This window comes from Styela clava, chromosome 12 (assembly GCF_964204865.1).
Source record: "Styela clava chromosome 12, kaStyClav1.hap1.2, whole genome shotgun sequence".
NCBI lineage: Eukaryota > Metazoa > Chordata > Ascidiacea > Stolidobranchia > Styelidae > Styela > Styela clava.
Window position 1 is genome coordinate 15,989,300 of NC_135261.1, and position 17,489 is coordinate 16,006,788.

Consider the following 17,489-nt stretch of genomic DNA (forward strand, 5'->3'; position numbering starts at 1 on the left):
CGATACAAAAGCAATAAGGGAAACTTACATAATAGGATTTTTAGAAGTTAGGCAACGTGCATGACATCAGAATTCGTTTTGCCGTGTTGCTTCAAAATTTAGTAGAAATGGGTAATTCTATAACAATTCGAATTTAATATTTACATACGCCACGTCAAAACGTGATCATTGTATAACGAAACTTGGGAAATTAAAAAAGATTCCGCAATGGTATCGATAAAAAAAAGGACCTCCTGAAGAATGCGCACCAAGATGGCGCACAACCTGAACTCAGGTTGTGTACCAGGTTAGGGTTCAGGATATGCGACATCTTGGTGCGCATACTTCAGGAGTACCGAAAAAAAATGCAAATTTATTCATTTTAGATAAACAGTTCTCAAAGGAGATAGTCGAATGTAAAACTATATAAAAACTTCAACTTCCGATAAATGATATTATTCAAACATTCGGAGGAATTATAAATTTCTACACATTATAGACCAGTGGTTCTCAACCTTTTATGGTTCTTGGCCCCCTTCCGGCGCCTTTTTGCTCTCGTGGCCCCCCTGTACGTCATTGCAAAAACTAAACGTGTTGGATTGTATTATGCTTTTACGACCTTTTATGAAATGCAAAAACAAACCACAGACAAGAAAGTTCAAGCTTTTTAGTATACAATGAATGGGAATCTTGCGCTTGGGATTGTCTGACGAGGTTCCCTGATATTTGGCACCGTGTTTGATATAGCCAGACGAATGTCACTATCAACTAGGGTTGCCAACCATACTTTATTCCAAAGGACGAACCTTTAATTAAGCTTTTCGGTCCTTGTCCTTTCTAGCATTTGGAAAATATGCTTACTCTCCTTTATTCGTCGTTCTTAAATAATCGCCTCCATTTATGTATTTGCCAGCTTCTAATTATTCTTTTAAATTTCGCTTTGGTCCGGCTCAATAACCCAAGAAATAACAATTTTATTATCATTTCAAATATTTTATATTATTTTCCGAAAATGGCAACACTCCATGATTTGAGTAAATACTAGTTCAATAACTGAAAATTCTACGTTTCCACAATCCAACAATGCTGTTTTTGTAAATGTCTATATATAAATACACTCGCTAGGAAGCTGATATTAGCTGGAGAGCTGTGTAAAGTCTGAGTAGTTTAACGCACTGTTGCCCGAGCTAGTTCATTTTTTCTGTGGCCCTTAAACGGATAGATTATTCCACAATATTGCAATAACGTATTTGGAGAAAAAAAATGACTTCGATGATAATTCAACATTTGAAATTTTTTTTTTTGATAAATCTTTTTCCAAAATATCAGACACTTGTAAAAATTGTAGAGCATTTGAAGCTAAAAGACAAACATAATTTGAATATGATTGACTATTTGATAAAGTTGCACTCATTTAAACAACTTTTGGCACGATTCAAAGCACTAAACTGTTTACAGAATGCAAAACAACAAGCAGTAAATTGCACTTCATATTAAAATGTTTTAATCTTAAGTGTGTTATCGTTTTCAAAATAGTTTCATTTGTGGTCTCAATTTGCGGAACCTCAACTTCTTGTGACCGCATTTTTTGTGTAATGTTATCTAAATGGCGCAGTGAAAGGAACAGATGCTCCATTAGGGCTGAGCATTTCGAATCGAATAGCAAATTATTCGAATCGGTTCAGCGCTAAATTTCGAATTGCTGCGATCTCATTTTTTTCCCTTCTGGTAAATTTCTCAATTTTTATTTTTAAGTCCTATTTTTTCAGCAAAATTCTGACATCTGACTTTTTTCTGTAGTGAGTTATTGATGAAAACGTGTATTGTGTGTGAACGTTCAGCAATCTGTCTGAGTGATGCATTTTACGTTTCCAGTAATTTAAGTGTCTGGTGGGCCCAATACAATGAGAAAATTACATACAATTATATACCTCCCAAGTATTCAAGATTCGATTCGATTCTGAAATCATCAGGTATTCGAAAGTGTCTTGCCCTATGCAGCTCCATACAACTAATGAAAATTGAACTTTTAATATGAAAGACATGTATCGTGAATTTTCGGAAAAAATAAAGCGTGATCCACAATTGCTGGAGTCAGCAAAGGGTCAGAAGAAATATAACTTTAAGAAATATAAACTTATGCAACTGCAAAATTAGAGCTTGTTTGGTTCAATGTTAATCAAACATTAAATGAAAAACACATGGAGATTTTTTCACTCTATCTTTTTAGCTTGTATTTCATTGTTTTATATTGTTCTTTTCTGCAAGTTACAAAATAAATGTTGACGGTAATCTATGTTCTTCTAATCTATTCAAACTTTTCATAGTTGGCAACCCTACTGCCAACCTTGATACGGTTTTGATGCTAACAAGATCAGAAAAACCAGATTCGCACAAATAGGTTGTGACAAATTGAACAAGCAGAAACCGATGTCAACGTCTTTACCCTGCGTATGATTTTTGTCACTTTACTTTTGGAGTTAAGGTGGACGTAAGATTCACTGCTCATTACATACGAGTAATGCAGGCATTGAATACATTCTATGTAATATCGAACTTTGATTTTTACTCGTCAACGTTAACACTAGAAGGTATTATGTTATCAAAGTTTTGAAAAGTCATATACCGTAAAGACGCTGCTGGTTTTGTTACGTCCTATATAGTAATTATACTTTTTTGTTAGAACTAAGGAATGTCTACTACACGAGACCGCGATTAACACGACGCCCCAAAATACCGAGGCCAATACACGAGAAAAATCTCTATTGAGTGTGAACATATTGATTTTATTTCTCGATAGTTGTTTAGTTCATTTCAGGGGAAGTTATTTATAGTCCCGTTAGTATAACTGAAATCTTGTAAAAAAAATTCAGAAAATTGCGGACTAGTTCCATACTCTCGTTATCCTGGAGGCCTACCAATAATATTTCTCAAGCTATGGCTATGGATGGTAAGAAAAAAACGAAAAATAACATAATATAAAATAAATTAACTGACTCTAAGTAGGTAGTCGAAAATCCTATTCTCCGCAGCTTTTTAGCAATTACTATACTGTAGTTCAATTTGAAATCAGAACGTAGAAACTTATAAACAACGGCTACATCCCATAAAAGGCATTTAGCATCACGATTTAAATCAACCCGGATCAGATATTTTGAAAATATTTTGTTATCTGTTGCTAGGCAAATGATCTCATTGACGTATATTGTTATTCATTAGGAAATTCCTTTAGGTTGTCGTTGCATTGTCGTCGGTAGTTGTGCCCTAATTTTCGCAAAGTATCATGCGCTGAGGGATAAATCTTGTTTTCCAATCAGAAAAAGACATCAATAGACACAAAACAGAAAGAAAAAAATAGACGAAAATCAACACCTGAACGAAAAAGCGCGAAGACGGCAGGTGCGGCGCGCATAACTTGGAGCACTTACTTTCCTTCTGAAAAGCGGACCACTGTAGGAAAGCTCAGTCTCACCACCAAGGAGTCCCAGAGAAATAACGCGTACCCTAAATTACAGAATAAACTATTGAATTGTTTATCATGTGTCTGGTTTGATTCTTTTTGAGCGTAGTTTGATTAGACTCCGAAGAAATGATTCGAATAGCCTAGCCCGAATAGCATAGCCTTTTTTGGTTATAACAAACTCTACATACATACGATAAATAATAACTGACTTGAGTCAACATGATTGACGCCTAACTGCTGCAATATTGGCTGGTGACGTAGATTCAGATTTGAACCTGGCGAAAATAATTACAACAACAACGAGTGCAATAAACTTTTTTCACAGAAGTATCAACTGATTATAAAATGCCTTAGCAGACAAATCATTTTGTTTTGAAAAATTGAACAATTGCAATGAAGATACGTCAGTAATTGCGAAAAAGCGTTAAACTGTATTGATATAACATAAACATATGAAATAAATTTTTTATTCACAGCATGGAAATTAAATTTTTATGGAAAATATTGCCCAATTGCAGAATAGATACGACAGTAATTGCAAAAAAGCGTTCAACTGTAATGATATAACATAAACAAATGAAAATAAATTTTTTATTTACAGCATCGATATTTACATTTTTATGGAAAAAATTGACATATTGCAAAGTAGATGTTTAGTAATTACGAAAAAGCGTTAAATTGTATAATTATAACATAAAGACGTAAATAAAAATCGTTATTTATAGCATTGATATCAATACATTTTTATCAGAATGCAACGTAAATTGGCATATTGTTTTTTATGTTATGTAAATCACGTTTAATAGTCCGATGTATTTGATAAGCTCTATCGAAGAAGAAATAAAATACTTAAATACTGGTGATGTTGATTTTATCAGTTGTTAGAAGTCGTGGTAGTCACGCCAGCGTCTACAGTGGAAGCCGAAGCTTCATGAAGGCACCAACTATAGCTGGTATGGCAACAGATGCAACTGGAATAACATAGTCTTTGACAAATTTGAAGCATTTACGAAAAAAAGAGTTGTTTTTTTCGTTCCATTTTTGTGTAACAGAATACCTATCATTTAGACCCTGCTCAGTTTCCATAATGTATCTGGTAGCAATAGAAGAATTGCCAACAGCTGTTTTCATGTTGATCAATAAATTATTTACAACTTCTGTATGTTTTGCAAATAAATTATCATTTTCCATGTAAGTGTCTTTGAGAAGCTGAAAAATATTTAGTTTTTCTCACGGTATTTGAACATGGTTACTCAGATAAAAGCATTATGAGCGGACAAAGGTAGCATTGCAAATAGACAACAATTTTTTTTTTCTAGCAATATGTTTCAAACGAGTTTCATAAACATCAATGTCGTATAAATTATGCCGCGCACCAGTCCAAATTATATATTTCAGCATTGCTTGAAGAATGTTGTTTTACCTTATTGTTTATCGGGGACTTTGAATGGATATCAATCCTAAATCATTTAAAATGAAATAATCTATGAATTGTTTCTTTATTTTGGTTTGATAATGAATTTACCTGTGAAAAATATTCTTCGTATGCACAATAAGCTTGATTCTGTAGTGTCTCCAGTTGCTTTTCCAGATTTGCCTATGTTAATAAATTTAAAGACATACGAATTCAAATTAGATATAAATGTGAAACTTCTAGCGTAGGTACTCCTTATTTAATGGTAGAGAGATACATTTCCGTACGTTACTCTATGATACTATCATGTAATGTATGGGAGAATTTTGCTATCTCAGCCTTCTGATATTTGGTTTTAGTGCGACATTTATATATGGTACCACTACCAAGGATAGTATGATCAGTTATATTTGGACAAGACATTTGTGCAAACAGAAGAGGATGAAACTCATAAGTTACCGTAAAACCAACTATACGTATAAATTAGTTGGATAATCTCACAAGAATAAATAAAAACGTTGCGTACGTTACTCATTTGCTGCGGTCGTCTAACGTCTAACATAAAAAATAAGATCGGGGTTGCATTTTTGAATCTATCCAATGTGTAGTCAATGCAAGCAATCAACACACAATCAGAATACACATACCGTCTTTTCGGAGTTTATTCTCTGTATTTGGTTAAATTCGTCATCAAGTTTATCTTCAAGGCCTTTTACATGTTTTTTCCATATCGACGAATTTTCTGATAATCCATGCTCCAGAACTTTTATCTTGAGCGAGTCAATCAAGTCTCTTCGTCGATCGGCACCAGTTTTCTGTAAGTCGTCTTCAGATGCATATTCATCTACCATCTAATTTGATTTATAATAATAGTATCAAACGCCCAAATAGAAAACAAATTTACCAATGTACAAAACCAAACATAAATGACATAATATGCAATAAGTCACTGTTTGCCAAAGTTACTTTATTGCTAGACGCTGGTACATTGTGCAATAAGCATATTTACTCTCGTCGTTTCACCTCCGACGGAAAACTAAAACAATTTATCGAATACTTGTTCCGATATCCGGCTCAGACTGGTAATCGGGCGTGATGCGTGGTTCGACATTTGACTAATACATCTGATTAACTTTTTTATTTACTGTATGTAAATACGAGCAACCTTACCCTATTCTATTGAGAAAATTGTAATTGATCGCTTACCTTTCGCAGTTCTCCTCTGTATTGCATCGAATATTTAAGCTGCATCTTCAGAAAATGCCGTTCCACTTCATTCTACAAGTGAGAATAATATTCAGCCCACTGTAACACGAGTATATATATTCAATATCAAAGCGTATATTTTGCAGTTAGTTGTGTTTTTCCTCAAAACACACAAAAAAAACAACAACTACGTTTTCGGTTTACCAGTATATATATAATATTAATCACATAGCGTGTTGGGGTGCTGTTGGCATGTTGCTCTACAAATTTTTACACTGCATTTGACAGTGAATAATAAGTAAAGTATTAATAAACAATGTATTAAAATTACAACATTCACATTACATATGTCAAACGTAACAATTATAATGGATATAAAACAATGGTCGTGGTCGACAAAAGCTGCAACACAGTGAATTGTGAGAGTACAATTGTTATGTTGATACAGTAACCGATTAAATCATCGAAACTAAAATCATATCATTTAAAGTTTGCACTGCCTAAAAATGTATTGTTTAATGTATTCCATTTCCTCCTCACATTAACACGGATGAAAATAGAAAGACATTTACTTGTTCTTCAGCAATTTTCATCTTATCGTCGTTATCTTTTTTGATGATATCGTGCACTCTTTCGATTCTATTTTGTAGTTTGTCGAAGTATCGGCTTTTCTGCTCTTGATTAACGTTTGAGTCGGCAAAAAGATCGTACGCTTCGGTGGTGAATAATATATTCATATTCTCCAATTCTTCTTCAGTCAGAACCTTGCTTCCTTCGATCGCCTTTTTTTCGGAAAAAGAACATCAACAAAAGAAGTTTTAGTAAAAATGATGAAGGCCGTGGCACACTAAAATAATGAGCAGATAACGCGTAGGCCTATAGACGACTTGTTCTTTCTTTATATTAAGTTTCATACTCCTTTCAATCTTATTAAGTCTAAGTAATCCATCATCACAAAACAATGACAACGCTGTCTATTAAAGAGAGAAATTTAGAGTTGGGAATTTGGTTGTGAGCCTGGATTAACAATAGTACCAATTAAATGTGAAACTATTTGTGTGGCGTTTCCGTTGCGATTTCTATCGAATTGATCAAGCCCACAAACAAACTTCGTTTATCGTGTAAAATTTTTAAAAAATTTCATAAATGCAAATATGCTGATCCAAACCTGTCTCATATTATCTTCATACGTATCTGTCAAATTTTGAATCAAAGTTAACACTGACGATTCCGACTCAATCTGAATATATCAAATAAATAGTTGAAATATTTATATGAAATGAATAAATGAAAAAGCTTAACAATTACAGAAAAGTTTTAATGATTCTCATTAATTGACAAATTAAACTTTACACCGGTGGTTCTTAACCCTTTTTTCTTCCGTGGCCTACTTTTGTAGCACAAAAAATTCCTTGGCCCATTAACGTTCTTGTGCAAGAGGAAAAAAGCATAAGAAATCAAAAAATTGTTCTTGTAAAGTTAGGCACCTCCACTTCAATATTTAAGATGAAAATTACCAAAAAAATAACAAAAAACAGCATTATTCTTCATTTTTATCACAATCACATTTACCTCATTTTTCAACAAGTCTAACAATTCGTGGCCCATCTGAAAATGTTCCTGCGGTCCAGAAGTAGGCCATAGTGCACTGGTTGAAAACGGGGGATTTAGACAGATGCATGGATATATTTACGACGACGACAGACTGGATTGCAAGTTATGTCATGAACAATGTAAAAAAGAAGTCTGTACCTCGGAAATTGTATATCTCAAGTACAACTGAAATCCAAAATCAAGATTATACTTCGTAAGAAATTACCTTGTTGCTTTTGTTAAGTTGTCTCAAAATGTCGTATTCTCTGTCGATAGTATGTATCAAATAATCCCGATATTTTTGTCGACTTTGCTCACTCCCAAACCTTGTGAATTCTTCAAATTCACGCATTGCGTTGCTTTTAGCCTGTTCGTGCATTTCCGCAAAAAATTGTTGCTCGACAAACTTGTCTCCAAGAACCTTCAATTTTTAGTAATCAATCCAGTCACAATTTACATATCTATACGTTTGTTAAAGACAATATAATCGAGCTCACGTCTTGTACCAAGAAATCATACCTACAAACCCAAGCCTTCATTTAAACTAGAGCTAAGAGTTAAAATAAAAGGATGATGGCATGTGTCTATCTGTTGAATTTGTTCGATTTCCAATGTTTTTAACGTCCTTTGCACACAGAATTGGTAAATTTAAAATTGACTTTCCAATATTACAGATTTCGAATGTTGGTATCTTACAAATTTATCCGCACCAATACAGTCGAGTCTCAATTTATCCTATTTGTCACCTTGCTTGAGTTATTTCAGTTGGAGGAATAATATGATTTGCTACTGTTTTATTTCACGCATTCAAAAAAACTTACCTCTCTCATAATACGTGTATAGTTTTCACCACAACGCCTCTGAGACTGTAAGTTTTGAGCTTCTGCCACGTTCTATAAAGAAAATCAATACAATAAAAATCTCACTCGATGGTATATGACGATGAAGGTTGTAATGTCTTGCAAAATCAAACAAACAATTCCAACTTCAGTAGTTGTTGTATTCTTTGGTTTCATTATTTTGATAAAATTTATTATTTTGCTATTTAAGAAACCCACAATGTCTGTAATTGTATAAATTTTACATCAAAGCTTATTTATCTACCTCCATCATAGTTTTTGGATTGGGTAGTTTTCCGTCTGTTAAACTGTTTCCACAATCTAACACGTATTTAAGAATTGTAAGTGAAGTGACATCATTTCCATTAATCTTCTTGACAACGAGATTTTCAGGCTTGAATATATTTTCAGTGAGTGCAACTGCTTGTTGTACAAATGCTCTGTCAATGTCTGTTAACATATACAAAACATAAGTAAAACTATTACGTCCCCTTATTTACAGGTACTCTCATTCTGATTCAGAAACCGAAACGATGTTATAATAGAAATATTTTCAAATATTTTGTTTTTGAGCAAGCTTTTGAACTTTCGTAAATAATTTCTGACGCAAAAAATGATTTCTGAGACTTAACGCGTATCATATGTGAGTTGCTATGATGAATGGACTTGAATTGTAATCTGCTTTAAAAACATATTAAAAATCAGATAACAAATGTCGAGCATATGCTAATGCTGCACCGCGAATTCCTCGCGAATTTGATCTTTGTGTCCAAGCTATTGAACATTGCTATCCTGTTTTTTTGTATAAAATATTTTCTTGTCGAAATTCCCATATGTTATAAAGTGACGGAAACTTTCAGCGAAATAATTTATAGTACATAATCGATAACATTAACTTGATGTAAAGGTCATCATATTCTTTGCGTCAACTCTTATTTTCTAAAATACATAGAACTAAAATTAGTTGACCCAGAATATATTGCTTAATTGTATTCAACAATCATGAGAAACAGGTCTCTATTTGATAATTTGAAGTATGAATCGTTTTGAAAAATTTATATTAAGATTTATATGGTTGCTTTTTGGACAAAAATTGCCTTTTCAACTATTATACTAATGCTATACTTTTACTTTTTCAGTAGTTAGCAATCGAATTGTTATCAAGGAAGCAACCGTAGTAGTCTTCCACATTACCATATGATTAATTACCCTTAGGTCATATAATGCAGCCTATACCTTTCATTTTCCCCTTGAAAGCCATCGTTCCTGCGACAGTACTTCCTGGGTATGGCATAAGACAACATCTTGTATCATCGAAACTTGAATTCAAATGTTGCCTGACCGCCTTAAGTTCTTCACTTGTTGACGAATCACTGGATAAAATTTTTCGAAGATATCTCTTTCCACCGCTCATTCCGTATTCTATTTGCTCCCCCCATTGCCAGTCTCGCACAAGGAAAATCAATGTCTGAAAAGTGAAGTGGAGTGCATTCATTCATTCACATATAGTTGAATTTAGTATGGCCTGAAGAGTTAAATAGACACGCTAACTTTGTTGTAGATACGACTATATGTTAACCATAACTATCGAAGATAACTATCTTACCTGAAACGGCTTGATATTCTTAGCACCCTCAGCCTGTCTTGCTGCTTGAGCATAAGCGGTGAAGAACTTGAAAGAAAGAAATATGTACATTTGGAAGCTTTGAAATACGAATGCATCACATTACACATCGATTACACACTTGTAAAAATAAAAGTGCCAGGAAATAGCTTGCAATATGCCAGTATTTTGAAGCAAAGCATCCGTATTATTAAATTCAATCAATTTGCCTATGTTTTGTGAGGCACTCATTTCCAGTAGCCGATACCAAAAACGTCCACTTTGAATATTACTTTTCAACACGGATAAAATATGACGACTATATTTATTCATAAAATTCGTACCTGGAGGAACCCCAAGTCACTTTCTTGAATTTGTTGACTCAAGTTGAATATTTGGACTGAACTTATCAACGTGCTGAGAGCAAATATCAATGTGTTTGTTTTATTGTCAGTTTTATTGTCAAAAAGGCCCTGTGTATCCATCAACATAACTGCAACCTGTGACAATAACACATACCATTATTCAACAGTTGTTTGAAAATATTGTTGTTGTTATTTATTGATATATATTGTTTGTCGTCTGATTTTAGTACTCGAAATAGTGATTGATTCCAGCTAGCGAGCGCTTTACTGTTGATACATGACGGTACCGACTTCGTATTCGAATATTTGATCATAGATTATTTGAAATTGTTGTGAAAGCGCCCTCAACTGAATTCATTTTTTGTAGTTCGGTATTTTCATGCTATATTATGCTACATCACATTTGCACAAGACATTATTATGAGGAAAAAAAACGCCTAGACTGCATTAAATATGTAAAATGTAAATTTCAGTATTCAAAATGAAATCTATATAAGTTATTGTTTCCTGCCTTTCTAGTCAATATTCTTGTTCATTGGGAGGTAAATTAAAATAGACAGAATGATTTATAGGTGCCACTTTTGTATGCAATCTCACACAAAGACATTTTTGCAGAATTCAGTTCCTAACTGTAACTAAAATTACACAACCGTCGAGATCGCATACCAAATGGCGTCGATTTATATATCTGCGGCAAAAGTTGACGATATGAGCACTTTTTCTGCGACGTATTTTCGGAAGATAGCTCAAGAAATAAATGAGGTTTGAAATTCAACCGTATTAATTATATATAGATATTTTATAAATGAAAAATATCTTACATCCCCCCCGTTTTTCTTCACGGTGAAAATTTGGTTCCAGATTAGAATACCGTTTGTGCAGGCATTCATTCCACCCTTCCATTCGAAACCATCTTGAAGAGGCTCAGTTACAGATCCTAGCCAATTGGGATTTTTATACTGAAACATAAAGAACATGTTTCTGAAAGTTGATGAAAGTGTGTACACCATCCAGTCATTTAATCTTACTTGACGTAGTCGAATAATGATTCTAATTGTACGTACATGAATATATATGTATAAATGAATTTTAGTTAGTCGTTATACTTACCCCTTGGTTTCTTAAATAACGTAGAAAGAAATTCAGCATGAATGACTTCCCCTTTCGAAATGCTCCAGATATGGAAACAATACAAACTGGCTTGTCTTTAATATCTGGATGACGGAATATGTGAGTCAAAGCAACGTGGTCGAGTTCAATTGCACCATTGCCTTTGCATTGCATTATTGGAACAGCATGGCCCGTATCTGTATATATACAGAAGATTGAGTTTGAATGGTCTCAATGAAAATAACTGTAGTTTCCATCTGGGTTTGGTTTAATTAAATAGCACATTAGGGAAATATTTTTGATATTTGCAACAGAATACTATCTTCTGACTGCAACGCTGAAATTCAAATTCAGATCAACTATCTTTTAAAGACTTTTCGCATGGCATGAAGTAACTTGCCAATGCCCGAATAGATTCTTAGTAAGCAACTACTGCTAAGTTTTCAAAGGTAAATTGAAAATATAGCAAAAATATATACTTACTAGGTCTTGAGGAAGCCATGCCCTTAACAACTTGTTGCTATGCTTAACAAACGTCTGTCTTTCTGCAATAACCTCCTTACAGTCTTACGTGACGTTGTTGTTGTATACCACTCATATACGTAACGCATAAAAAAGATTGTGTTCACTTCGACAGTCAACTGTAACTTAAGTCGCGCATCTATAAACTCATAAAAATTAAATTCGTTGTCATCACTCAACTAACGACCTTTCAGGCTTACTAGTTTTCTTTTTTTTATAGAAATGAGGAACGGAAGCAATAAAATATACTGAATTCATTATTCTTCGAAACACGCGGGTACCCTTCGGTGAATCCCCCGGACTTCGATTCTCGGAAGATTTTGAGTTCATGTAGACAAACACACACATATCGTTTATAGTTGGAACAAGTATAAGATATCTATTTATAAGATAGCTAATTTCAAGCCATAGATATGCTTGTTCCTAAAGCAATAAAATATTGTAGAAATTTTGTCGTTATTACAAGGTGATTTTGCGTATCTCTTCCCCTCACATAGAAAAGGGAAATATCCCTGATAGGAGTATCCTAGGAAACATCGATGCACGAATAAATTCAAATATATATATATATATTATAAAATTGGGTTAAATGAGACTCAAAGCATTGCAAGTCTACAATGTATTAGTGAAACAGCTAGACACAAATGAATTTGAGAAAAGTTTAATAACTTCGAAATTTTATCGATAAATAAAATGCCATATAATACAAACTATAGACCTCACTAAAACATTTTTAAATCCGATGATCCAAATTTAAATTCAATCAAACGACCAACAATCGTTAAACAGGCATTTTTGGTGTTTGCAAACTTGATAGCCATTTTTCGTCATCCAATATTGAAGTCGATGCATCGATTGGTTGACAATGACCATACTTGAGTATATGATATACTTTTGAGTTCGCTTGTTTCACTTTCAAGATTTACTTTAGCAGGAGAGGACTAGCATTGCACGATCAGGATTATGCGGTGACTTAATGGTTTCATATATCTGATACGAAAATCCTTTTGAGGCCTAAGGGGATGGGTTTAAATTGAGTTTACATAATTACGTAAAATGTAATTGCAATTTATATGTGCATACGGTATGTTAAATATATCATGACAATTTAATGATTAACACGTTTATGCATATCAACGTGAAATGGTACATTACTGTGAGGTCCTATAATGAAATACCTTTGTTACGTATTATCTAGCGCTTCTGCAACTTTTTTGAACCATCGAGTCCAAATCAAAATATAACAGTTAATCAAATTGTTGAAAACGAAGATATATAACTTGTTATGTTTTCACCGATAAAATATATTCGCACATATTTCATTAATACAGTATATATCGGTTCCATTACATTTGAACCCACGTACATTTGAACCCATGACAATTGCACCTGTATGCTATAGCACCTATGGAATTTTTTTTGTTTCACGGATAGTTAAACCCATACTAACCCTAACCCATGGGTTTTAGCACCGGCATATAGATTGAACCCGTGGATATACACATGGGTTCAAATGTACGTGGGTTCAAATGTACGGTCACCATCATATACGATACCATGTTTTTTGTATGATCCACTGTGTACAGTATTTATATTGAATTCTTAAGTTTAGACTGAATTAAGCTTACAATAAACGAATTATTACTTTTTACCATAAAGTAATCATTCTTCCTTTGATAGCTCAATTCAGTTTAGGGTAAAGATACGCCGTTTCCGCACGTGACGTGACAAAGTTTTCACAAATGTATTTGAAATGTCAGTATACTCAGAAATTAATGAAGGCTTACGAGGGAGCTAAAATTTACGAGGATACCGCGATGCCATTCTACTGTAAAAACCGACTATTGTAACGAACTAGCCGACTGTAATGAATTGTCTTATTGTGTCTTAGGCAACGGAACGGTTATTAAATTCAGACTCCTATCCTTGCTGAGGGGAAATGAAATGAAACAAGTTCATTCGCTCTACTTACCCTGCCTTGTCTTGTTGTACAATTGCAGTTGCGAACAAGACTAACTAAACTGGTTCAAACTGGATTCCGATTATTGTACGCATTTATGTTTTCATTTTCCATGAATTCAACTGAAATTGTAAAAACACTATGCCCAACCAAAGGTACATACTCAATTCTTACAATTTGGTAATGCTTTTATATTGCTTACTGTATTCGTCTTTGACGAATTCGGTCAATATTCAATATGTATTGGAACATAGCTCTATACAGTATGATCTAACAATGAGCAAAGCGCAGGTGGATGAAGCACAGTGGTCCCTAAACTGGAAGTAAAGACCTCAGTTTGGGTCATTTGAACCTATTTGAGTTGTAACTTACATGTTTATCAGTATTCAACTACTTAATTAGTCATGCCATATCGCCATTTTTATCGGATTAAAATCTGTTGTCTACGATCACGATGCGATTACCCGAATTGTTGCATCATCATGCATATTCAACAGACTTACCTCGCGTGTTTTACAGGAGTCTACAAGTGTTGCTCGTCTGTTTGGCCAGACTGTGTGTGTGGTCTCAGCAACAAAGCCCTATATAATGTTTGTGCAGGTTCAACCCACGTACATTTGAACCCGTAATTTGAACCCACGACAATTGCACCTGCATACAATCGTGCCTATGATTTTTTTTATGAATATTTGAACCCTAACCCATGGATTTTAGCACCCTCATATGAATTGAACCCGCGGATATACGGGTGCAAATGTATGGGTTCAAATGTACGGTCACCTTTTGTGTAGGCAGGATAGGAAGTATTGAAAACCTCCGAGTTAAATACATTGTAGACTTTGCGACACATTGAGTGTGCGATCATTGAAATACTTTCAACTAGACTCCTTTTAGGAAGACATTGAAAACTTAACAGCAAAATTAAATACTGACTGTTCATTCAAGCGTGATATTGAATGAAAATCATTTGGTACGCTTCTTAAAACTCTGAAATCCGTTGTTGACAAACATACCGCGCTAAGGAAAAAACACGTAGAGAACTGAGATTTGACTAGAAACCATGGTTCACTACAAGTATCAAGAAATCAATCTCTACTCGTAAGCGTTTATATGAAAGTCTTTTTTTTGTCCATCGACAAAACAAAACAAGAAAGATATTACAAAGAATACTCCAACATTCTCACACACATCAAGAAAAAGGCTGAAATGGAATTTTACCAAACAAATTTGAAGAACTAGATAGTGACGCAAAAAAATGGAGTCTCATAAACACAATCATCAATAAGAAACTCAAACAAAAATTACCACGCGAAATAGAGACAGCTCATGGCATCAGATGCAACCCCCAGTCCATATGCCAAGAATTTTACACTTACTCGTACTTTGTAAAAGTTGGTCCTAATCTTGCATCGAAGCTGGCGAATAATTCTATAAATTTCAAGTATTTGGGCAAACCTCAGAAAAATTCAATTTATCTGGAGTATATACTAAAATATGAAATTACTTCTATTGTAAATAAATGAATACAAGAAAGCGCCTGGTCAGTCTATTCATTTTCTAAAACACATGATTCATATTATTAGAAAGGACCTTACAGATTTCTTTAATTGTATAAAAAAGGCTGCTTTTCTATAATATTAATTACATGTATATTGTGGTAAATCTAGAGCTAAAACATGCATTAAGTTTGAGTTTGACTGGGGCGGTAAATCTTTAAAATTGTTCCTAACATATGAATAAAAATCTTACGTTAATAGAGTATCTTATGTCCTGTTATATGTGTTTATCAGAGCCCTGTAAATGGTAATCGCGAATTGTAATATGAAAATAGTGTTGTGGCAGGGTAAGTAGAGAGAATCACCTCGTTGCATTCTTTGTCGCTAAGCAAGCATAAGGTTCGGATTTTAATAACCGTTTCGTTGTCTAGAAAATAATAAGACGATTCATTACAGTCGGTTAGTTCGTTACAGTCGGTCGGTTTTTTTACAGTAGAATCAGCATCGCGGTATCCTCGTAAATTTTAGTTTCCTCGTGCATTAATTTCTGAGTATTTGATCCTGTAATTTCAAAGACAAAGTGAAAAGTTTGTCACGTCACACGTGGGCACAGCGTATCTTTACCATAAACTGAATTGAGCCGACAATGGAAGAAATCATGAATAATGATTCGTTCATTGTAAGCTTAATTCAGTCTAAACTTGAGAATTCAATGTAATTGTATATAGTGGAGCGTACAAAAACATGGTGTCGTATATGATATATATGTTGTAATGAAATATGTGAAAATATATTTTATCGCATATTTTTATAGCATTGCAGGCTATATATCTTGGTTTTCAACAAGTTGATTGACTGTAATATTTTGATTTGCACTCGTTAGTTTAAAAAAGTTGCAGAAGCGCTAGCTAATAGGTTGCAAAGGTACCTCATTCTAAGAACTCGCAGTAGCTTATGTACCATTGTGCGTTGATATGCATAAATGCGTTAGTCATTAATTATATTTCACATACGCTATGCACATATATTTCACAATTGAGTATTACGCAATTACGTAAACTTTATTTAAACCAGCCCCTTTATAGAACCGCAAATGAATTTTTGAGTTATAAAACCTTTACGTCACCGCATAATCATGATCGTGGATTACTAGCCCTCTTGAAATTGAAATCGATAGTGGAACAAATGTACTCAAAAGTGTATCATATACTCAAGTATGGTCATTGTCAGCCAATAGCCTCAACTTCACTGCATCGATTTCAACTTCGAAAATGACGAAAATGTTTACCAAGTTTGCAAACATCAAAAATACCTGTTAACAAACGTTGGTCGTGTGATAAAATTTACATTTGGATAAGCAGATTTAAAAATGTTTTAGTGGGATTCATACATTGTATTATACAGTGGCGGCGCGTCAATAGGGCCAACCGGGGCAATGCCCCGGTTGTTTTTTCGGTATAATAAAAAATATTCGAAAAATACCCCAATATCGGTTGCACAGACTGTCTACACTGGTTCCATTACATTTGAACCCATGACAATTTCACTTGTATGCTATTGCACCTATGGACTTTTTTTTTGTTTCACGGATAGTTAAACCCATACTAACCCTAACCCATGGGTTTTAGCACCCGCATATAGATTGAACCCGTGGATATACTAATGGGTTCAAATGTACGGTCACCGTCTACACTAGCCATATTCTCCCGACATGGTTCATTTTTCGCTCGCAAAGCCTTCGCCGAACGTCGACGGGGCGACGCCGATTTTGCCCCGGTTGCTCATTGTATATCGTATTCTCTCTTTTATCTTCCACTCGCCGCGTTTTACTAAATCATCGGGGCCGATCGGGGCTAGCCCCGAAATTATGACGACACAATGCCGACGTTTCTTACAACAACGTGTTGACATATTCACGCATTCCTTCTCGTTCGTTGGT

General features: G+C 34.2%; 1 protein-coding gene across 3 annotated transcripts; it reads right to left on the bottom strand.

Annotated features, from left to right (window-relative positions):
* Positions 1–3,738: 3,738 nt before the first annotated feature.
* LOC120329783 (atlastin-3-like) lies at positions 3,739–13,000 on the bottom strand. Of its 3 annotated transcripts, XM_039396561.2 has the most exons (16): positions 12,813–13,000; positions 12,056–12,233; positions 11,573–11,769; positions 11,284–11,421; positions 10,442–10,597; positions 10,101–10,166; positions 9,731–9,962; positions 8,760–8,944; positions 8,477–8,548; positions 7,882–8,076; positions 7,231–7,302; positions 6,635–6,844; positions 6,063–6,134; positions 5,504–5,707; positions 4,968–5,039; positions 3,739–4,651 (listed from the first exon to the last, which is right to left on the bottom strand). In XM_039396561.2, the coding sequence occupies exons 2-16, from the start codon at positions 12,072–12,074 to the stop codon at positions 4,352–4,354; spliced, it is 2,190 nt and encodes a 729-aa protein (XP_039252495.2). In that variant the 5' UTR covers positions 12,075–12,233; positions 12,813–13,000; the 3' UTR covers positions 3,739–4,351. The 3 variants fall into 3 exon arrangements, with proteins under 3 accessions (XP_039252495.2, XP_077974646.1, XP_039252494.2); XM_078118520.1 differs by lacking the exon at positions 12,813–13,000 and having other exon boundaries at positions 3,739–4,413; positions 12,056–12,553; XM_039396560.2 differs by lacking the exon at positions 12,813–13,000 and having other exon boundaries at positions 12,056–12,552.
* Between the last annotated feature and the right edge of the window lie 4,489 nt (positions 13,001–17,489).

Bases quoted from the DNA above. Each gene is read 5' to 3' on its own strand.
- LOC120329783 (XM_039396561.2), bottom strand. The intron at 11,422-11,572 runs GTAAGTATAACG...TTTATGTTTCAG, and splicing joins GTTATTTAAGAAACCAAGGG to TATAAAAATCCCAATTGGCT. The intron at 4,652-4,967 runs GTAAATTCATTA...AATATTTTTCAG, and splicing joins ACGAAGAATATTTTTCACAG to CTTCTCAAAGACACTTACAT.